General features: G+C 51.6%; 1 protein-coding gene across 18 annotated transcripts in view; it reads left to right on the forward strand.

The window, feature by feature from the left end:
• The window catches only part of PPFIBP1 (PPFIB scaffold protein 1), a 978725-nt gene that overhangs the window by 710492 nt on the left and 244056 nt on the right, over window positions 1-24177 (forward strand). For all 18 annotated transcript variants that reach the window (XM_078674144.1, XM_078674143.1, XM_078674142.1 and 15 more), the window contains one exon: window positions 2905-3055. In XM_078674144.1, coding sequence (XP_078530270.1) covers window positions 2905-3055 — 151 coding nt within the window. The remainder of the gene's footprint in view (window positions 1-2904; window positions 3056-24177) is intronic.

Consider the following 24177-nt stretch of genomic DNA (forward strand, 5'->3'; position numbering starts at 1 on the left):
CAGATCGACAAAATGGCCCTCTACGCTGATGACGTCCTCCTTTTCTTGGCAGACCCGGAGAGCTCTGGCCCGCAATGTCTAGATGCCCTTTCGGCTTTTGAACGGGTCTCTGGCCTCAGGCTCAATCCGGCAAAGTCCACCCTAGTTCCCTTGCACTCTTCCCGGGCGTGCTTCAACTGGCAAACGACCATCCCCCTCCGGAGGCAATCCTTCAAGTACCTGTGGGTGTGGCTGGCCCTCCTCCCGGAGCTTGAGTGGGCCTTGAACATCACGCCCCTGGTCACAACGGCCAAGGCGGACCTCAGAAGATGGCAGACCCTTCCCCTTAATCCCCTCGGTAGGAGTGTCCTTTTCAAAATGATGGTCCTCCCCCGCTTCCTATACATCTTACAAAACGTGACCACTCATCTCCCAGGCGGTTGGTTTCGGGAGTTGGACGGCGTCCTCACCCAATTTTTATGGGGAGGAGGGAGACCACGCGTGTCCCTAGTGCACTGCTGCATACCCCCCTATGATGGAGGAATGGGAGTGACCAATCTCCACCTCTACTATCCGGCCACGAGACTGATCGTGATCCACGACTGGTTCGAGGGCGGCTGGCCTGACCCGGCGTACCGAGTGGAGCTCTGGTCGACGGACTTTGCGCAATCTCCAGGCATACCTGTATGGGAGCCCAGTCCCACAGGCTCTCCCTCCCATCACTAGAACGGTGTTCATGGCATGGCGAACCGCCCTACGGTACGTTAAATGAGATCGGAAACTCACCAGGCAGACGCCTCTGTGGAGTGGGGCCTGGTTAGAGGAGGTCTCGTCCCTCCAGAACTTCCGTAAATGGGACCACATCGGGATCTCGCTGCTTGGAGAAATTTGGGTGGGGGACCATGTCAGATCGTTTGCAGACCTTCAACACCGCCACTCCTTTCACTCCTCCAATTCTACGAATACTTGCAGCTGAGACACGCCCTGCAGGCCCACATTCCGACCCCCCACCTCCCTACCCGAATTTAGTCCCCTGGAAGCCGAGGTGATGATGGGAAATCTGGGCAGAGGGGGGGTATCACGGATTGATCGCTCCCTGGTGAATAATGGCCCGCATCTTTAGACTCGCTCCGTGCCCAGTGGGAGGGGTGGCTGGGTCCCATGGAAGACGCGGACTGGAGGGACGCCCTTATGGCACCCAAGACTCTGACGACCTCCTCCAAGTTGCGTCTAGTCCAACTCTACTACCTCCACGCGGCATACCTCACCCCGGCACGCATGTTCAGCACCCGCATGCGGCCCTCCCTAGCGTGCCCACGCTGCGAAGACTCCCCAGACGATTTTTACCACATGGTGTGGCAATGCCCTGCTCTTGCGCCATTCTGGGCGGGGGTGGAGCGTGAACTCACGCAAGCTCTAGGGTGGGAGGTCCCTCATGACCCGATACGCCTGATCCTGGGAGTGTTCGATGGCCTTGATGGATCCCGAGAGGACAAGAGATTTCTGGGCACGGCAGTGGCTGTGGCAAAGCGTGATATCACCTTGCTTTGGTCCCAGGCCAAGCCGCCCACCATGAGGAGCTGGAGGCGGCGGGTGGATTGGTGTGGTGCTCAAGAAGAGCCTCTTTTCGAGGCCCGGGGATGCCCAGAACTCTTTGGCAAAATATGGGGAAAATGGTTTAATTTATCGCCAGTGTTAAGGGTCCAAATGTTCGTGTATGTGGTGAGCAACGGGCGAGGGCAGGGTTTCGCCCACAATTGCTGAATGAGTTTAAATCGTATCCCATTTAGTATAATGTGTCTATATAACGTGTCTGATTGCTACCATTGTTTTGATATGCAAATTTCGAAATTTAATAAACTTGATTATCAAAAAAAATCAATCAGTTGAGATACCCGTGTTCTTTCCTCAACCTGATTCTGTAGCAGAGCCGATGTTGATGTTAGACAAGCTATACTATATTACGTAGAAAAAAACACACAATTTTGAAAAACAAATCAGCTATTTGTTGCTTTTTTGCCACCACCCAAAGGCAATCCCATCTCTAAGTCAGGTGTTGCATGATGGATTGAAAAATGTTTCCAAACATGTTGTGCCAAAGCAAAAAGTACTTGGCACATTCCACTCACAAAATAGGGGCTATTATGGCCTTCTTAGGGAGTATTCTCATAGCCGACATCTGTAAGCCTGCAACATGGTCTACACCGCATTCATTCACCAAACACTATTGTGTAGATGTGTTAGCGAGACAACAGGCAAATGTAGGCCAAGCCATTCTTAAAACACTGTTTTAAACAACTACAACCACTACAGGTTAGCCACCACTTTGTGAGTATACTGTTATATAGTCTAAGCAAAGCATGTGATCTACAGCTCACATGCCTCGAACGGATAATGTTACTTACCCAGTAAACATCTGTTCTTGACATGTAGATCTATAGATTCACATATGCCCACCCACCTCCCCGTTCTCCTGTGGTTGTTGTAGTTCTCAATTTACATTCATACTCATGGACATCTCTATTCTACACTCACTAACTCCATTCTCACCCTCTGCGGGAAAACCATCACGATCACCGAAAGGAGGTGTTACTCTACCATTTGACTGGAAAGACTGATTCGAGGAAAAACAACTTGCAAACATCCGTACCCAACACTAGATAGCAGGAGTATGCAAAGCATGGGAATCTACAGCTCTACATGCCAAGAACAGATGCTTACTGGGTAGGTAACATTATCCTTACTGTACTAACTATATTTCAATAGATTTCGGTCTGTACAGCTAGAGTTACTTAGTGTAGTGAATGGTGCTTAATGCACCCCACTGGTGCATCAAAAGATGTCAGATTGATGTAATAAGATGTGTCCTGCAGTGTTTGAGCAGCTTTCTTTACTGTCCATTAACACTCCTACCCTTTTTCATAGTGAGTTGGATATGCCTTTTGCAAAATGGACGAAGGAGCAGGTGTGCAACTGGTTACGGGACCAGGGTTTAGGCATGTATATAAATAACGGAAAGCAGTGGATTGTGTCTGGCCAAACGTTACTCCATGCATCCCAGCAGGATTTGGAGAAGGTGAGAATATTTAAGTAGATTTTTTAAATTGGTATTTGATTGTTGTTTATTTAGGTGGTGGAGTGTGACCAGCAAAACTATAACCATATATCGAAGGTCTAGCTTTTTAAAGTTCTGAGTGAATTATACCATCCATTTCTCAAACAATTAACATTTGTGAATGTTCTTTTGGAATTTCGATTTCATTGTTGATGTGCAATATTTGTAAAGGATCCTGTTTTGAAAAGGGGACAATTTGCAATTTTTTTTTTTGCTTTAGACAAATCACAAGTATAATGTATTTTAACAAAAATGAAAGCTTCATGTCAGTCTGTATACTGATCCAGTTCACTCCCAAGAAACCTTAGAGTTCAATGAGCAGCTTTGTGTAAATTTTATAAAGTATAAACCTACATTGCAAACTGTCCAGAGTTGGAGAGACTCACAATTTTAACATTGTGCTCAAGTAAGAAAGTGGCCCTCGTTAATAAAGGAGATTCTTTGGCCTAGGTGAAATTAGTTGGTGTTCTTGGTTCTGCTGTCTTCACAGCGATGCCACAAGCAAATAAATGAGTCCCATTGATTGGGCCCCTTTTGGCAATGTCTTTATATAAGACTTTTATTGAATGACTGTGTAATCCAACTAACCCTTGGCGGTTTCTCCTAGTCTGGCTTCAAGGGCATTACTGGAGCAGTGTGGATATGCTCGTGTCAATGTTAAAACCATTCCTTAGCTATTGGGATCCCCCTAGCCCCCCCGTCAAATTTCTCCTAATTGAACAACCTATACACTATTTAAATAGTTATTCTTTGTACTGTACAAATTCAGAAGTGTATAACTTGAAGGCAACCCAGTACAGCCTACCAAATTGGAGGTGTAACAACAAAAATGCGTAGTGGAACTGTGATAATCAGGGTTGTTTGAGGTGTTCTATGTGAATTCAACATGGTTTTCAAGATAGTAGCCACACTCATTAGTGATCATTCATACTTATTTATTTAAAAGTTTTATATAGTGCTGCCAAGACCCGAGGGTATCCGACCGCTTTATATTAGTATTAGTTTACATCAAGATAAAGAGTATAGTCAAATCAAGTAAGTCAGACTGAGTTCAGTCAGTGGTTCCGCACAGCGGATGAGAAATAACTGGGGTCCAGGGAGAGCAGCGGGTGGAGATTCTGTCTCGTTGGGCGATTGATGATCCACTAGTTGAGATGTTGGTTGAGGAGGAGATCCTGTAACTGTTTCTTGAAGCATAAGAAGGGAAGATTGGTCTTGATATGTATTGGTAAGAAAATCCAGATTTTAGGGACATTGCTTGAAAAGGAGCAAGCCAAAGTTTTTTGTTTGTGGGCTTTGGTCGGCATGAGGCGTATGGTGTTTGAATTTCTGAGGTTTCTAGTCTGTCCTGCCCTTTTGAGCTTAGATGCAAAGTAGGTTGATTTTCCAGTGTGCAGGGCTTTGTGGGTGAGACAATCTAGTCTAAAACTGCAGCAAACTTCAGTTGGGAGCCATTTTATTTCTTTCTGGTCCGGCGAGATGTGGTCATATTTTTTATTCCTGTGGCCATTCTGGTTGCTGCGTTGAGTGGTTCTGATGGGCGCAAGGTGGGATTTGGTAGTGCCTGTGAGGGTGGCATTCCTGTAGTCCAATCTGGAGAGCACCAGCACTTGTGTCAGATTTGAGATCTTCCTGCGGTATGTAGGGTTTCATTTTGTTCAGATGTTTCAGGTTGTAGAAGGCACTCATCACACTATTCTTTATATGATCTTTTATGGTCTGTTTGGAGACAAGAGTGCTCCCTAGAGATTTGACGGAGTCGGCAAGTGATACAGTGCAGTTGAGAGCGTCTGTGGAGTTTATCTATTCTAGCATCGGGCGGCTGCTCTCTTTGATACAAGTAGAATTTTTGTCTTATCTTGGTTGAGTTTTAGGTGGTTGTGAGAGAGCCAGTGTTGGACTTCTTTGAGATTGGCATTTAATTGGTGGATGTCTTCTAGCAAGGAGATTTCCATGTATAGTTGGGTGTCATCCGCTTATAAATGGAAGGGGATTTTTGCTTGGTTGTGGATGGCGGTGAGAGGTTCCATGTAGAGATGTTGAATAGTGTTGCGAAGAGGACGAAGCCTTGAGGGGCCCCCTGGATTATTGCTGTTGTGTCAGAGGTCTGATTGTCTATTATTATTATGTGAGCGCTGTTATGTAGATAGGATGCAAACCAACGTAGGACCACCCCGTGTGCACCAATTCATTTTTGGAGGAAATCCAATAGATGCTTGTGTTTGACAGTGTTGAAGGCTTGCAATAGGTTTAGGAGAATGAGTAGACAGCATTGTTCTTTATTCAGGGACTTGTGGAAGTCATGTATTATGACATATAATTTCTGAAGCCTAATTGTTGAGAATCCAGTAGATTGTTGTTTCCGATGTGTCGGTCAACTTTCGTGAGAACATTTCTCTCCAGAGTTTTGGCTAGGAAGGCGCAATTGGAAACTTATCTATAGTTATTGAGGTTGTGCGGGTTTGCGCCCAGGGAAGCCTACCCTCCGAATCTGGTATTGTTTGACCCTGGTTAGAAATCGGGTTTCTTTGCACAAACTTATGTGAATTTCACGCTATCAGTGCTAACAAGACACGTCCACCTGGCCTCGCATGGCAGCTTATTTAAGTCCAGCTAAAGCACATCCGCACAGCTCACATTGAGGGAGGTGCCTGGCTCCTGCTACATGGGCGCCATTATGGAAAGGGTTCCTTTCCAGTACTTTTATTGCTTACATGCGTTTCTTATTGCACCCTTTTAAGTTTGTTTAGATTTACTTTACCAGTACGACTCTGGAAATCGTGAAGCCTGTTCTCAGAGTCTGGAGTTACTGAATCCTGGTTAGAAAGCTTGTTTCTTTTTTCCAAACTTATTTTAATTTCGCGCTATCAGTGCTAACAGGACACGCCCACCTGGCCTCGCATGGGAGCTCATTTAAATCCAGCTAAAGCGTGTCCACGCGGATCGAAGCAGGGTTATTGATGCCAAAGGCAAGCCGTCTGCACCCGTCCACACTCAGCCCAAGCCCCCCTGCATCTCCAACAATCAAGGTAATGCCGATTAGAAGGTATTCCGGGACAGAGTTACATGCCTTAAACAGCAGAAGTAAGCCTGCATATACCTAAACTTTTATACATCATCGAAGCCGTCACCAATAACCTGCCACAAGTGTAAGGCCAGCCTAACCATGATCATGTTCACAGGAATCTGATAGAGACTACTAGCTGGAGATTCCTTAACGTAGAATTATCCCCAGGCATGAGACTGGATCCGGCAAACTTTTTTGCCACAGATTCCGTGCGCGCCGGGGGACGGCATCACGCAACTTCGCCCAGGCGTCGTCCTCGTACGTGACGTCAGCGAGGTCACATAAGTCCCTCCCCGGCGCGCCTACGTCAGTGTTTTCCTTTTCCGCGAGCAACGCGGATCCGGTCTCTGTTTGGGCCCTTTTTTCTAACTTTCTGATATCTTTTGGTGGAGCAGGTTGCAAATGCCTTCGGACTTTAAGACTTGCCTGTCGTGTGGGCGCCTTATGTCGGCGACGGACCCTCACCTCATTTGCATGTGGTATTTAGAGGAAGATCATGGCACCACTGATTGTGAAGCATGCCAACAGAGCGCCGGATGAAACTACTCTTGGCGTGTCTCTCGTTCAGCCACAGCAGAAGGTTTCAGAAGCGGCCGTCATTGTCGGCGTACTCATCCCTCTCCGATGTCGCACAAGAGATGCTCCCTGGTGGGTAAGTGTCGCAGCTTGTCCCCGGGGGCTGGTGTTTGGCCTGCCGTGGCCGTGGGCTCTCCGCGGGTAATGCGGCCCCGCATGTCGTCGTCCTATCCACCGTTTCCCGGTGAGGGGGCGTCGAGAGCCCAGATGGAGACACATGTGGCGGCTTTGCAGGCCTCGCTGGCGTCTCCTCCTCCTTCCCCTCCTGGGACGTCGGCGGATCCCTTGCATTGCACAGGGCCCTCCATGGTGTCGCCAGTGGCTCTGGCGCCCACTGGCTCGACTCCAGGCTTGGAGGATGTGGTCCCGTTGGGGTGTGGCCCTTCGGGGGTCCCTCCTTCGGCCACTGCGCCTCTGTCTCGCCGAAAACTCCCGCGGTAGTCCCTGTGGTGTCGCTGGAGGTCGCCGGGGCTCTGGTCGCATCCCAGAGCCCCCCTCGGCCCTCTGGACAGCCAGTGGCCTTGTCCACGGCTGAGCTGATGCCGCTACGGCGCCGGTGCCTGCTGGCCCGGGCGGCTCCACAGGGGTTGGTGGACCCCCCTTGTCCTGTTCTGGGTCGAGGCTGGACGGGGACCCCTCGTCCCCCTCCTGGCCCCTCTCATCCCTCCACGCAGGCGGCTGCCTCGTCGGAGGTCGAGTCGGAGGGTGAATCGGCCCTGGCGGCGCCGCATGGGTTGGCGGACCGCCTCCGTCACATTCTGGGCCGAGGCTGGCTAATGTCTTCTTGTCACTTCCTTGGTCCCTCTCGCCCCTCCACGCAGGCGACTGCCTCGTCGGAGACGTTCCGGCGCCGCCACTTGGCCACTCCAGCTCCGGTCCCTGATGCTGAGTGACTTGGAGAAGCCCTGTCCGGCGTCTCTTTCGGCGGCGGATGATGATGACGTCCTGCCTCGGCTGCGGACTCTACGGCGCCGGACAGGCGTTGAGTCGCAGATTCGTCTTCGGACGCGCCCTTTATTCTGGAGGTTGGGTGCCTGCTGGTGTCATCCTCCCCGGAGACAGACCGCCGCGTGGTGACCTTTTCACCGGCCTCATCAAAGGACGGCTCCCCGTCATTCCTGAGGCTGCGGTGTTCGCCGGAGGAGCAACGGGTCCCCCACTCTTCGGTTCCTCCTTCTCCTTCCAGCTCTGGCCCTTGCCCGCCCTGCTTGGCTTCAGGGACGGCCGCCTTAGTTTACAGCCGTCACCCACGGAGGAGCTGCTTTCTCCACCGTGGGGCCCAACGGAGGCGGGTGCGGCCTTCGCTCACGCAGGCTATGGGTATTCTGCGCATGGGTGACACTGTTGCTCATTTCCCGGCAGAACATCTTTTGGAGGTTCTCCACCAGGGCCCTGGTGGGAGGGAACTATTGCTTCTCTTTGAGGGTTCGCTCCTTTCTTCCCTGATGGGGACTTGGGGGCGCCCGACACGGGGGATCCGGTGCCCCAACACCTCCTGCACCAGCACCTTCCAGCGCCACATGACCCGGCATGTCTTTCCCTCCACCCCTCTGCCTCCAGTCCACTTTTGCGGACTGCTTTTCCCTCCCTGCCACCACTGTTGTCTCCATCGTCCCGGGAGGCCCGCTGGCTGAACTCTTGGGGGAGCTACATGTTCGCCTCGACCAGCGCTGCTATGCGGGCCCTTAACACCTCATGTGCGTTGGCTAGGGCCACCTCTTCTTTGTGGGACTCGGCTGAGTCCTTTGGATCCGCCGCTTCACAGGAGACTGTTCAGGTTGACTTACAGCATCATGCATTGAATGGCCAGGAGCTAGCAGTGTTTATTCTCCTCTCCGCTCCGCTCTGGACATCTAGGAGGTGCTGGGCCGTGCCATGGCTTCCTCCGTCGCCATGCTTGGCTTCGGGACGGTGTGTTCTATGAAAATGTTCGGGAGCCGCTGGTTGATCTTCCATTCTATGGTACTCTGTTATTACATACCCCGGCAGACTCCGCCATCCAGAGGTTTCTCCCTTTGTCAGGCGTAGCCTGCCTGGTCTTCCTGGGGCCCGGGCTGTTCTTCCTGCTTTCGGCGGCTTATTACTGCCGGCGCCGCTCTGTCTGGTCGGTTGCCTTCCATCTATGGTGGGCTCGCCTTCTTTTCCCTCGTTTCCTTGGGCCCTATAGGCTTTTCTATTTCCTCTTCCTTGTCCTGGCATTGTTGCCTTGTAGGGGCGTGGGGTGCTTCGGCCTCCCTGGCCATGCCCTTGGTTCCTCTGTTGAGAGTGAGCGGGCTTCTTCTTCTTTCTTCTTCCCACATCCCTCTTGGGGTTGGGGTATTCTGCTTGTGGGGGTTCCCACCTTTGCCTGGGAGGACGAGGATCTTCGCCCTGTCCATTGGACTAGTCCCCTGTGGGATCCTCTGTTATGTCCAGGCATGTGGGGTCCTTCTGCAGGCCCTCCTTCCCCATGGGATGGCTAGAGTATCTATATTACGTTAAGGAATCTGTGGCTAGTAGTCTCCATCAGATGTACGATTTACTTACCTTTGGTAACGATGTATCTGGTAGAGCCGATTCTATACGCAGATTCCTTCGCGGCCCGCCCTTCCTCCCCGTTCTGCGAGGACCCTTTGGCTTGCTCTTCTGCACTCGCCTCCTGGTGGATGGCTATGATGAGTGTGTGCGTTCTTTCGCTCTTTTGACAAGACGTTTGCTTTTTGTTCCTTCCTCTCCTTTGACACTGTAGAGGCTGAGTCTGTAGGTACTCCTGTGCTCCTCTGCTCTGGTTGCTCCAGGATTGAGGCTGGCCTTCTTTCGTCCCTCCTTTCCCTCCCTCTTGTTTCGGAGGGTCCTGGCCCCTCTGCTACCCTCTGGGTTTGGTTCATTTAACCGTGCTCTGCCCTGGCTCCCTTGGGGGGGTTGTCGCACTCTGTGCTGGGGTTGCCTTGGAGGTCTGTCGTTCCCTGTTTGTCTTGGAACTGGCTCCCCTTCATGGGACTTGGTCGGGGTTGTAGTCCTGCTTCATGTAGTCCTGACATTTTGCATATGTTCCTTGTCTTAAGAGGGGTACTGTTTTCATAACTGGCAGGGTGGCTGCTCAGGGCTGTGCTCTGTTCTTTCTTCTTTCGGGTACTGCAGTGTTGCCACTGCTCCTTATGGTGTTCTTCTTCACCATTCCTTTTTCTTTTCCATTTTTCTGCTGTTTCGCACACTGTTCCCATGCTCTCACAATTTCACTGCTGTCTCCACGTTGTGGCGCGGAAAAGTTCCCTCAAGAAAACTGACGTAGGCGCGCCGGGTTGGGACTTATGTGACCTCGCTGATGTCACGTACGCGGACAACGCCTGGGCGTAGTCACGTGATGGCCTCTCCCCATCGCGCAGGGATGCTGTGGCAAAAAAGTTTTCCGGATCCAGGCTCATGCCTGGGGATAATTCTGTGTTAAGGAATCTGTGGCTGGAATCGTCTCAACCAGACACATTGTTACCGAAGGTAAGTAACTCGTACATTAACCTTAATGCACTTGCCAAACAAGATAATAGCTCCAAGCAAAGCAACAAACCATTGCGCTGCACCCTTTTAAATGCTAGATCTCTAGTGAAACATAGTATAGAGTGTGCTGAACTAGTAGAAAGTCATAATATAAAAATTGCATTTGTTACAGAATCTTGGACGAATGCAACAGCGGGTCCCAAAATGGTCAAGGCTACATCTACAAGGTTCATTTGTTACACCCTGAATAGGCCTCTTAAGAGAGGTGAGGGCCTAGCAGTTGTTTATCATAACTGTCTGTTGGCTTTTTTTCGCTACGACCACTGCTACTACCTGCGAAGCCCTGTCCTTTTGTTTCCAATACGCTAACCACCACATATTCAAGGGAGTATCACTCTACAGACCTCCAGGTCCAAAAAGCGCTTTTGTGGCAAACCTTGGTACTCTATTAGAAGATGGTCTTTTTACAGATAATTTCACCATGCTTGCTGATTTTAACTTCCATCTAATATCCACTTTGGACTCAGACACAGCTGGCCTTCTGGACATCATGAGAAGTACTGGGTTAGTACAGTTAGTGCAAGACCCTAACCATGATGCAGGCCTTGCATTGGACGGCATCTTTTCCAATCATCTGCATTTAGCTTATTCAGGTTTATTACCTCTCACATGGTCTCAGCGATCCTATTTGATTTAGCATTCCCATATCGACTGTAGGAGAGTGGGGTCTGCAATCCTATGGTCACCCCAGATTTTTGCTTTTTGCTTCACTGGTTTACGACTTTCCCTGGCTGTGGGCCTGCTAATCAGACCCACAGCCTAGCTGTTCTCTCTCTAAATTGACATCCATGTACTTTAGGTGCATTTACCAATTGGTACTGGGCCACCTTATCAGTCCCTGTACAGTGTACCTTAGGTACCCAGGGCATAGGTGTACCCAGGGCCTACCAGGGGCTGAAACATGTATTATGCCACCCCTGGCTGGCCATCTAAACAGACACAACTGGCTGGTAAGACAGCTGGGGCGAGGTGGTGTAATCAGTCGTTGCTGTAGATATAGTTACCTATATCTAACCTCAAAATGGACACATATATTCCTATCAGTCACTCCTATGGCAGGCCTTATCAATCCTGAAGGCAGAGTGCTTGGAATTATGTGAGATGGTGCTCTGGCATGAGCTCAGCCCGTCTGCAGCTTGCGGAACCAAGTCCTAATAGCTGTTCCATGATAACGCTATACCATATACTCTTAGGTGCATTATAATCCTCGCGGTTGAATGCTAACTCTGGTATAACATTATCAAAACATGTCGAGTAAGGTGTCATACGAATTGGAATACTACCCCCTCACCAATTCTGGCGACGGGGGTAGCATTCCACCCTTCTAGAGGGACACAACATGTATGTAACTGTGAACACCGGTTAAAGTTAACTCGAGCCTTGGCATCACAAAATGGATGCTGCCACCACAGACACAAAACTGACCTCCTGCTGCTGGGAGTCCTTCCAGCGAGGGAGGCTTGGACAAAGGGTTTCCTGCCTTGGGAGGTGCTAGCACCACCCCAGACAGGATTTTGTGTATTGAGGTAGGGAGGCCTGAAAGGAATGAGACATGCCTGGGGCACACAAGGTGTCCTGTGCTTACACCGGTTCAAACCAGTTGCTGGGGCATCCCTGCCCCAGCTCTGGCGCGAAACCGGACAAAGGACAGGGGGTGTAACCACCCCCCTTCCTGGTCCCACCCATAGGAGGGACCTAGTCGTAGTACAGCCCCCTTTAGCAGGATAAAGGTAGGAGCTGGTCCCATTCCAAATTAGATTATCCTGAACAACTTTTACAAGAAGAAACTCTGGACTTCGACATTCTGCTCCACAGAAGACTGAAGAATCTCCCTTGTGGGCAAGGAGTGTCCACCCTGCAACTGCAGGCACCATTAAGCGTCCAGCGGCTTCACTTTGTCGTCTTCCCTCGAGGATCCAGACTTCAGAGCCCGACGAGACCCGGATTCCCAGACCTCTCCGACCTCAACTCACATCTGCAGCACAGCTGAGATCCGTGGGTGCGACGAGACACGTGGGACCGGCCATCTTGGAGAAACTGCGCTTCGCTTCCAGCACGACTTCTGAGGTAAACTCGACCAAGTGCTTTGGGGATTGAGAAGCTCCAGTCCCGAGCAGCCCCTGCACTGAAGATCAGCCCCCCAGCATCCACGAGATCTGCGTGGGGCCTTTCTGCCTGTTTGCTGCTCGACGCATTGTCTGGTCACTTGCCGGCTGGCTAGTGGCCTCCTAGACGACGATCCTTGAAACTTACACTGCTGGTCTGGTTGCTCCAGACTGGCCCTTGCTCCCTTCCAAAAGAGGAGCACCCCGGACCCTCCTGGTCCACTCCAGACGCCGTTTCCACTCACCGCGTGGGTTGCCTTTGCCAAGGCCTGTTGACTCCAAATCCGGATCCGACACCGCCGACAGCGAGAGCCTGCGTGGGACAGCTCGTGCCTCCATCCTGGTCGTCGAAGACACCTCCTGGTCCACGTGGCTGCAGAGACAAGCGTCCACTCTTCACCTGATCGCGACAACGACATCTGGTTCCTTCCTGGTTCCACTCCAGTCACTGGCTAGTGACTTTGAACATTGTCCCCTCTGCTTTTAGGTCTTCAGCATTTCTGATCCACCCTTGGATCACACCGGACATCTTCCTCCTGGTCGCCTGCAGCATCTTTACTTTCAGGCTCCATAGACTTCAACGCAGAAACCTGACACAACTTCGCACCTATGCACCCGCAGCCCGTGGGTGAGGTAACAAGAGCATTTCGGTGCTCCAGGGTAGATTGACTCTCCTAGTGTCCAGATTCACAGTCGTTTTAGTCCTAACTAGTCAGGAGTGTCCGTACTCACCTTTTTCTTGAACTGTACTGTCCATAGACGTTGTTACGCATCTCGCGTGTGAGTTCACACTCTGCACACGCGTCCCGTGGGCCTCCTATTACTTACCTAAGGTTAGGATAGTGTAGTCCCAGCGATCCTACAGCCTCTGGACAGCTCCATTCCTTCTATCGATTTCCTTATACCATTTACTTAGTATATGGTTTGCCGTGCCCCTAGGGCACCATTGTAATTTTGTGCAACTTATCGTATTGTTCCTAAGAGATTGTCATGTGCTTAGCCCTCTGATCTCATAAAGAGTTCAGAGGTGTTTGTTATTAATAAATATATTGTTTATTTTCATAACAACCTGTGTGGTGTCCTTTCATCTGGTATTCAAGGGGTTATATTGTGGTAAAACAGCTGGCTTCACATGCCAAAAGAGTTTAGCCTAAGACTGCTTTGTCCATGCTACCATTAGGATAGCTGGTCTATAAGGTTGACTTACAACCAATCACCATAAGGGTTGTTTGGACTGATACAAGGTGATCACTAGAACCAGTGAGCATCATATATCAGGCCAACTTCTCACATCGACATCAAGATCACTCTACCCACAGTAGCCCATTCACCACTCGCGCATGGAACAAAATCAACAGGCCCTATTAGAAGAACAGCTCTCTACCTCCGTGTCACTACTGCCTAAGGATATAGAGGCAGCTATTGTGTGGTACACTGATTGGATCAATGCAGGGTTCAGGATTTTAGTACCTTCAAAAACATTCAAACCTAACTGTTCCTATCTGACCGCACCTTGATATTCGGAGGAACTTAAGAAACAAAAAGTAATTTGCAGGCGCCAAGAACGCAATTAGAGAAAGAGCTATAATAGCTTAGAAAGAGAAATATAAACAAAGCCTATCCTTATGTAAGGCATTGTTTAAAAAAAAAAAAATGTATTCGTCAAGTTGCACAAAGAACGCATGACTCTGCATCCCAGAGTCTACTGCAGTATCACATCACATAGTTAAATGGCAGCAATTGACCTTTTTTGTGAGAAAAACAAAACAAGCAATACCATGGGTATTACAAAGAGTAACATCCCCCTGAACCCCAACTGTTCCCCCTCCCACCTCCCAGATTACGCCGCCACCACCAAGACCCACGCACACCAAGCACATACACTCCCCCGACAACCCTCCCCTCCCCCTGAGCCAGGCCAACCTGCCCCATCCACTCCCTCAATCCACCGTAACATCATCTGGTTTAATCGGCGGCTCCAGCCACAGGCCCCTAATTTTGTAGTGCTTACGAGGGTATCCACATGCCACAAAGATCGGCCGCTCCAGCCCCATATTGAAATCCAACCCGTTTTTCCAGGCAGCTACAGTTGGCGCCCGTGCATCTTTCCACATCTGGGTAATGTCACGTTTTGCCAATGTGAGGCCCAGCAGGAGCAGGTGCCGTTTATAAATGTGGCCCCCGATCCCCTCCATCACATGTAATTGAGCAAGCTGGGGCGTACGTGGGAGCGACCATCCCAGGACTTCGAAAAGGCAAGTAAAGATATTTCTCCAGAGCCGGTCTAATGATATGCATTGCCAGACAGTATGTAAGAAGGTGCCCTCAGCCCCGCAACACCTCAGGCCCTCTGGGGACGCAACCAACCCCGCCCGCCACAACCGCATCCAGGTAAAGTAGACACGGTGAAGATATTCAAATTGGATGAGGCGGAGGCGGACAGCTATAGCCGCCTCTCGCGGTGCGGCAAGGGCTTCCCTCCAGTCTTCTTCCTCCATAGCCCCCACATCCCCCTCTCACGCCTCCCGTAGTTTCCCCAGGTGAGTTGTGCTGTGAGTGACCAAGGTCTGGTAAATTCTCAATGTTCGAGGCATGTGGGCTGCTAAATTCATATCTTATGCATAGATCGCCGCCTAGTGTTGGGTCCGGATGATTGCACATTGTTGTCCTGGAAGAGTCTTCGAGGTATCATGAGATAGGTGGCTCCTCCCCTGGACTACAGTGCGCATGGGCATCGACTCCATCCCCAGATTGTTTTTTTCCGCCATTGGGTTCGGATGTGGTTTCGACGTCTCCGTGTCGGAACCGATAAACTTTAATCTTAAGGCCAAAAGGCCTTTGTTACCTGCGTCGGTATTGTTTGCGTACGGTCTCGAGTGTCGTCCGCCTCTCTCGGCAGGAAATCTACAGAGTCAAGTAACTCCTCGGACATCGAGGCCCTCTCGTCGCAGCAAGACCCGACGAACTTAACATGGAGCGGAGCCCGTTCAAGTTCTGCCCCGTCTGTGGATCCAAATATCCACACGTCGATGTGCATCCGGTCTGCAATAAATGCCTGTCGCCGGATCACAACGAAGAAAACTGCATGGCCTGCTCCAAGTTCAGGTCCAAGAAGACGCTCAAGCTTCGGCGCGCGGTGCGCCTTGAGGCCCAGCAAGCGACACCGGCACCCGACAACATATTAGACGACCCCGAGGAGGAAGGCGATAGCCATCATCTCCAGATTTCGCCACCGTCGACGGAGGTCCAGGCCGATCCGGAGGACTACATCGAAGGACAGGCCCCGGACCTTGAATACATCGAGGAGGTAGGGGACGACGAAGAAGTTTATGGGGCCGTGGAAGATAGCTCAGAGGAAGAGCTATGCCCCGAGGTCTACGTTATTGAGGCTCAGGTCACGGGATCGCCACTCGGCCTTACCCACGACCCTGCACCGCTATCCCCGGCCCCGCCTTCTGGCCCGGCCTCGGACACTCAAGCGGAGCCGCCATTGCCCGTATCGAAACCGAAACCTTCGGATCCTACGGCGCACAAGATGGCCGACGTCCAGTCGAAAACTAAACCGAAACCTACGGACTCGACAAAACCTAAAATGGCCGACGTCCTACAAAAACTATCAAAGCCTGCTCCTTCATCGACTCCGTCGCCCTCTGGCCCACAAAAGTCGAAGAAGGCTGTTGAGTCGACAGCACCGCAGAAGGTGCACAAGGAACCCTCCTCCAAGAAGGCCGTCCATCAGGCGTCGACCACGGTTGCTCCGGCGCGGACACCTAAACCTCTTGAGACGCCTTCGGACGCTGCTACAGCGCCGTCCAGTAAACGCACGGCCGACCCAAAGTCGACTAAAAGCCACGACCCAAAGGCCGCCGGCTTAACGCATCGCCACAAGGATGCGGGATCTGCTGCATCGGCGCCAAAGCCTTCAACGGAGCCCCGACACATTGCAGCCGAAGATTCGTCGACGCAAATACCGTCGACGCCAAGCAACTCCGACGCCACCGAAGATTGGCCGTCGGTTACAAAACCCTCTTCCTCCTTCACGAAGCAGGTTACTGACTCCCTTAAACGTATAAGGGAAAAGACTTTGTCGTCCACGGCTTCCACGCCATCGGCTCCGAAATCGGTGGACACACCTCAGAAGTCCTCAAGCAAGCTTATTTACACTCTGCCACCAAAGGTGGCCCCAAAGGCTTTTGCAACCACGTCGGTGCCAAAACCGTTGGATCCGTCCACGCCAAAGAGCCTCTCGGATCCATATCACGCCTCAGAGGAGCAATCTGAGCATTGCATCGATGCCCACACAAGGAAATTGACCCTTTATAAGAGGAAAATCACTTCCCAACCACTGGAATCATATGTTATTCCACTAAAGAAGAAGAGGCCAGCACAGGACATTCCTTCACTTGTGGAGCCTATTCTGCCACCACCAAGAAGGAGTCCATCACCTTCCCCCAACCAATCAGGAGGGGATGATGATGACCAACAGGACCAATACAATTTCCCAGTTGGCAATGACCCTGATGTTCAGCAGGACTCGTATGGCGACACTGGGGACCAAAGTGGACATCAGGTGGTACAAGATCCACAAGGCTTTGGAACACGTACATCTCCAACAGAGGATTCTGCTGCATTTAATGCTTTACTCGAACGGGCAGCAGCAAATCATGATGTGGACATGCATGCTGACCCGGTAGAGGAAGACTTTTTATTTGACACTTTCTCCGTCTCAGAGAGAACAGTTAAAATACTTCCTATGCTTAAAAGTGTCCTCAAACATGCCCCAGAGATCTTTAAGGAACCTACCAGGGCGAGGGTGGTGAACCCACGTATCGAGAAAAAATACAGGCCAGCACCTGGAGATCCTGCATATATTCGAGGACAGTTGCCTCTAGACTCGTTGGTGGTCGCCAATGCCCGCAAGAGGGCAAACTCCCAAACGACGGGTGAAGCTCCTCCCCCAGACAAGGAGTCGAAAGTGCTTGAGGCATCGGGCAAGAGGGTGGCGGCGCAGGCTGCCAATGTATGGCGTATTGCAAACACACAGGCACTATTGGCACGCTACGATAGGGCGCATTACGACACCCTAGAACAGCTCCTTCAACACCTACCTGATGAGTTTAAGGAAGCAGCCGAAATGCTCATACAAGAGGGAAAGCTTATCTCCAACGCTGCAATAAAGTGTGCACTTGATGTGGCAGATACAGCGGCTAGGGGGATTACCACTAGCGTCATGTTGAGGCGACAAGCTTGGCTTCGCATATCTGGATTTAAGCCTGACATCCAAACTACAATCCTCAACCAGCCCGTCAATCCTGACACACTGTTTGGTCCAGATGTAGACACCACCCTTGAAAAAATTAAAAAGGACAACGAGACTGCTAAGTCCATGGGGGCGCTTCAGTCACAACAATTCAGGGGAAACACTTTTCGTCGCTCAGGAGCACGTGGTGTTACCAGAGGACAATTGGGTCAACAAACACAATACGCGAAAGGTGGTGCACAATCCTCGTACCCAAAGCAGGGTAGAGGGGGTTACAGAGGTAACAGTGCCAAGGGCAGAGGCAGAGGGAACAACAACTCCCGTTCCTCTGCCGCCAACAAACAGTGACTCTCTGTCACTGCCCCCCGACCATCCAACACCGGTCGGGGGGAGACTCCAGCAGTTCCTGCCAGTCTGGACGTCCATCACCACAGACAGGTGGGTGAGAAAACTTATCCAGTACGGTTACTGTTTGGAGTTAACCTCCACTCCTCCCAACATTCCCCCAAGACACCGTCCTATGTCGGCAGAGCACTTGCACTTATTGCAGCAGGAAGTACTGGTGATGCTGCAAAAAGGCGCAATCGAGCTCGTGCCAGTGGAAGAGGAAGGCATAGGGGTCTATTCCCTGTACTTCCTCATCCCAAAGAAGGACGGATCCCTCAGACCTATTCTGGATCTACGCCCCCTCAACATGTACATACTGTCAGAACACTTTCACATGCTGACTCTGCAACAAATCCTTCCCCTGCTCAATCAAGGGGACTTCCTAGCAACCTTGGACCTCAAGGATGCTTATTTCCACATCCCACTCCACCCATCCCACAGAAAATACCTAAGGTTTACCATTCTAAACAGGCACTATCAGTTCAAAGTCCTACCCTTCGGGGTGACTACTGCCCCCAGAGTGTTTACAAAGTGTCTGGCGACAGTGGCGGCGCACCTCAGGAGACAGAACATACATGTCTACCCGTACCTAGACGACTGGCTTGTTCAAGCAAAGTCGGACCAACAGTGCGCCGCGGACATGTCCCACACTATTCAACTCCTTCACAGCCTGGGGTTCTCGCTAAATTACCCGAAGTCGCACCTTCAACCAGCCCATGTGCGGCAGTATCTGGGCGCGACAATAAACACCCTGACTGCTATGGCTCAGCCCAACCCAGTCAGAATCGACAGCATTCAGTCGCTGTGCCAGAAGTTCAGACCGCAACACTCCCTGCCAGCGAGAGTGTTCATGCAGTTGATAGGCATGATGGCCTCCTGCATCTTCATAGTCCTGCACGCGAGGTTGCACATGCGCCCGCTCCAAGAATGCTTGGCAAATCAGTGGACACAGGCTCGGGGCAGCTAACAGACCTAGTGTTGGTGACCGGTCGGGCATACAACTCTCTGCATTGGTGGAATCCACACAACCTTTGCAAGGGCCGACCGTTCCAAGAGCCAGTGCCACAGATAATCCTAACAACGGACGCATCTCTCCAAGGGTGGGGCGCCCATGTGCTCCACTACACTGTGCAGGGACTGTGGTCCACCCAGCAGCAGACGTTGCACATCAACTACCTGGAATTGATGGCAATCTTCATGGCGCTGAAATCCTTCAAAGTACATTTGTGCAACAAAGTCGTGTTGATCCGGACGGACAACATGACCGCCATGTACTACATCCAAAAACAGGGAGGTACGCACTCTCCACAACTGTCTCATCTGGCTCAGAGCATGTGGAAGTGGGCCATTCAGAGGAACATCTTCCTCATGGCGGAACACCTCCCGGGCAAGGACAATCAGATGGCGAATCTGCTAAGCAGATACAGCCACCAAATGCACGAGTGGGAGATGCATCCATCAGTACTCCACCCGTACTTCCAGCAGTAGGGTCATCCAGAGATAGACCTGTTTGCCACAAGGGAAAACGCAAAATGCCAAAGCTTTGCCGCCAGGTTCCCTCACCCGGAATCGCAAGGGAATACGATATGGATGAACTGGTCAGGCAAATTTGCGTACGCTTTTCCCCCAGCGCCTCTCATTCCGCTGGTGGCAAGAAAGCTAAAGCAACACTCGATGACTCGCATCCTGGTTGCTCCAACATGGGCTCGCCAACCATGGTACACCACGTTTCTAGAACTTTCCGTGGTACCGCATCAAAGGCTGCATCTCACATCCCGGCTCTTGACGCAGAACCATGGCGACATTCAGCATCCAGATCCGCGACAGCTCAATCTGGCGATCTGGCTCCTGAAGTCTTAGAATTTGGCTACCTCAACCTGCCTCCGGAATGCATGGACATCATCCGGGAGGCACGTAAGCCCACTACCCGAGCTTGCTATGCAGCTAAATGGAAGCGGTTTGTCATGTACTGTACAGACAACAATATCAACCCGCTAGATGCATCCATTCCTAACATCATCTGCTATTTGTTACATCTTTACAAATGCAATCTAGCGTACGCTTCCATTCGGATACATTTATCCGCCATAGCGGCTTATCTCCAGAATAGGCAACACCTCTCTGTTTTCAGGGTGCCTGCCATTAAAGCCTTCCTGGAAGGACTGAAGCGAGTCATTCCTCCCAGAACGCCACCAGCTCCAGTATGGAACCTCAATGTGGTCCTCACTAGGCTGATGGGCCCACCTTTTGAGCCACTGCACTCCTGCGAAATCCAGTTTCTCACATGGAAAGTGGCTTTTCTCATTGCTATCACATCGCTCAGACATGTAAGCGAGCTGCAGGCGCTCACAATCCAAGAGCCATTCATACAAATACATTCCAACAGGGTAGTGCTCCGCACTAACCCCAAATTCCTTCCTAAAGTGGTGTCACAGTTTCATATCAACCAAACTATTGACCTGCCTGCATTCTTCCAAAACCCACAAACGGTAGCAGAAAGAATGCTTCATACATTAGACGTTAGGAGGGCGCTAATGTACTACATTGACAGAACGCAACCCTTTAGAAAGACACAACAACTTTTTGTTGCCTTCTCAGCACAGCACAAAGGCAACCCCATTTCCAAAGCAGGAATAGCCAGATGGATTGTTAAGTGCATTCAAATCTGTTATCAAAAGGCTAAACGTACTTTAACAATACCCCCAAGGGCGCACTCCACACGCAAATTGGGGGCCTCCATGGCTTTCCTGGGGAACATTCCCTTAGAAGACATTTGTAGAGCAGCCACATGGTCTACACCACACACATTTACCAAACATTACTGTGTAGATGTGCATTCAAAACAGCAAGCAGCTGTAGGACAGGCTGTTCTCAAGACACTTTTTCAAGCGTCTGCAGCTGGCACGGGCAACCGCCGTTAATGGAGGGACTGCTATGTATTCTATGCATAAGATATGAATTTAGCAGCCCACATGCCTCGAACTGAATATGCTACTTACCAGTATGCATCTGTTCTTGGCATGTAGGGCTGCTAACATTCATATCGCCCGCCCTCTTCCCCGGTGCCCGTAGCGGCTGCAGATACTCTCTCTATATTCATCATTAGCATGGACATCCTTTACACTGTCTCACTCCATCTATGCCACAATGGCTAAAAACAATCTGGGGATGGAGTCGATGCCCATGCGCACTGTAGTCCAGGGGAGGAGCCACCTATCTCGTGATACCTCGAAGACTCTTCCAGGACAACAATGTGCAATCATCCGGACCCAACACTAGGCGGCGATCTATGCATAAGATATGAATGTTAGCAGCCCTACATGCCAAGAACAGATGCATACTGGTAAGTAGCATATTCAATCTTTTTGGTTTCTAGGTCGCCCATGAAATCTTTTGCTTCCAATGGACCGAACTCGGGAATAGAGTTGAGGCCCTCCAGGCTGGGTGCGAGCGTGTGCCGGAGCTGAAGGTACCTGAAATATTGTGACTGGGGCATGCCAAATTCCACCTGAAGGTCACGAAACGACTTAAGGGAACCAACACTCACAACATCCCCCAGGGTGGAGACGCCAATGGCATCCCAAACCCGGAAGCCCTGTCGAGCCGCCAAACCAGGCAGGCGTCCATTGTGCCATAGGGGGGTCTCCTCCGTGAGAGTGTTCCACCACCCCATATGCCTCAAGGCTTGTCTCCATATTCGGAATACTATTGTCGGCGGCAGAGCGCCACGCAACTCAGCGAATAGAGAATTGTCTGGAGAGTGGAATGCCCCATCAGTTGTCGCTCCACCGCATATGCCGGGTCCCCTCTGTCCCCGTACCACCACTCATTGAGTACCAAGAGATGTGAGGCCTGATAGTAAGGCAGGATATCAGAGGTTGCTAGCCCTCCACATATAATTTTAGATATAAAAATAATTCGCGGGAGTCACGCATCCAGCGTGCACCAGCACATATATGACGTCACGCGGGAACCGCCACCGCGCAAGCTGCGCGTACCGTAATGCGCATGTGTCACGAATGCAAGGGTGCAGGAATCGCGGATTCGTCACATACCTATCGCGCACATCACGTAATGTTAAATGTAAATGACGTAATTAAGAGGAACCGCCCCAAAGCCGAGTTGACCAGCCGGAACCATTTGGGCGCGATCGGGTACGAGTGCAGTTGATGGAGCAGGCGTGGGAGTGCGAGCATTTTAAATATGGCAGATCGACCATAGATCGTCAGTGGCATGCGGCACCAAATTTTGAGGTCCGCCTGCACGCGCTCCCAGACTGGCACCACATTCCGCTCCCACGATACCGCCGGTACATCTGAGAGAAAAACGCCCAAGTATTTGAGGCCTCCTACCTCCACCTGCAACGTGGACACCCAGGCACCCACCCCATCTCGCTCTCCCAGTACCCATAGCGTAGACTTACGAAGGTTCATGTAGGGCCCAGACGTCTCCCCAAAGATCCGCATGATCTCCAGGATCCACGGCCCCAACTTATTCAGGGCCGTTAAATAGAAGAGGACGTCGTCCGCATAGAGTGCGATCCGATCCGAAGGACCCGCTGCCCACTCAAATCCCTTCAGTTGTGCATCAATGCGCACCCAGGCCGCGAGCGGTTCCATAGCCACGGCGAATAGGTTGGGCGACAGGGTACACCCGTCACTCGGACTGACGCCGTCAAGTCAGTGTACAGCAGCCGCACATATGACAAAAACCGGGAGCCAAGATTAAGCCGGCGAAGGAGGGCGAACAGATAGACCCAGCTCAGGGAGTCGAACGTTCTGTCCATATCTGTCAGTAAGAGCGCCGCTTGTACCCCTATCTGCCGGACCTCTGCTAGAGCCATGTGAGCCCGCCGTATGTTATGCCTCGTCGCCCTTTGGGCCATGAATCCGGCCTGGTCAGGGTGAACCAACTCGGGGATGTGCGGCAGAAGGTGGTTAGCCAGGGCCTTGGCCAGAACCTTCGCCTCCACATTAAGGAAAGAGATGGGGCGGTAGGAGGCATGTTGCCCCGGAGGCCGGCCCGGCTTAGGAAATACCACCACCTCTGCATGGCGCCAATCTGGAGGGAGACGGCCAATCTCCCTAGCCTCCTCCACCGCCGCCCGATAATAAGAGGCCAACTGTAGACTATAGCGACAATGAAACTCGGCGGGAAACCCGTTAGGGCCTGGGGCCTTCCCTGCATTGAGCTCTCCCGTGGCCGTACTTAACTCCTCCACAGATAAAGGGAGCTCAAGCCGGTGGCGCGTATCGTCAGACACTGCTTTAGGTGGGAGATCCGTTAAACTTGTCAATCATCTCCTGGGGGAGGCACTCCAGTGAAGCATAGACATCTGCGTAGTAGACTGCGAAGCTCCCCGCTATGTCCCCTGGGTCCGTCAACAGCGCCCCATTCGCGTCTAGCACCCTTGGAAGGGCCTGTGGATGAAAAACTCCCTGGCAGAGCCGATGTAGCATTTTACTCAACTTTTCGCCCCATTGGCAGATTCTGCTCCATGTCGCCAGCCAGACCTGGCAGGCCTCATCTAATAGTAGAGAGGCATACGACTGCTGGACATGTAGCAGTTGGCGCACCACCTGACCCCCGCTTGCCCCTTGACTGCGATGCGCAAGTGACCCCACCTCGGCCTCTGCCCTGATCAGCTCCTCCCGGCGCTGCCGACAAGCCGCCGCACACCATGCTATGTCCACCCCACGAAGGGTGGGCTTCAGTGCCTCCCAGAGCGTTCCTGCACTAGAGACCGATCCGTCGTTTGCGTGAAAATAGGCTGCGATCGCATCTCGCATATGCGCCAGCGAAAGGGCTGTCGCCCCCTCCCCAGCTGCAGCTCCACAAAGATCAGAGAGTGGTCCGACAGCCCCCTGGGGAGAATCCCGACAGCCGTCACCGCCGTCGTCCTCGCCCTAGTGACAAAAACATAGTCAAGCCTCGAGAATGATTTGTGTACTGACGATAGAAAGGTATACTCCCTCTTGTCACCATGTACATGCCGCCAAGTGTCCACCCTATCCAGCCCAGCTACCAGGGAATGTAATTTCGTGGGGTGCGTTCTGCCCGATTCCCCCTCCCACACTACTGCTATCCCTGTCCACATCCATAACATTGTTCCAATCCCCTCCCACTACCGAGGCCTCGTCTGGCATGTCTGCCC

Source organism: Lissotriton helveticus, chromosome 1_1 (genome assembly GCF_964261635.1).
Source record: "Lissotriton helveticus chromosome 1_1, aLisHel1.1, whole genome shotgun sequence".
Taxonomy (NCBI): Eukaryota; Metazoa; Chordata; class Amphibia; order Caudata; family Salamandridae; genus Lissotriton; species Lissotriton helveticus.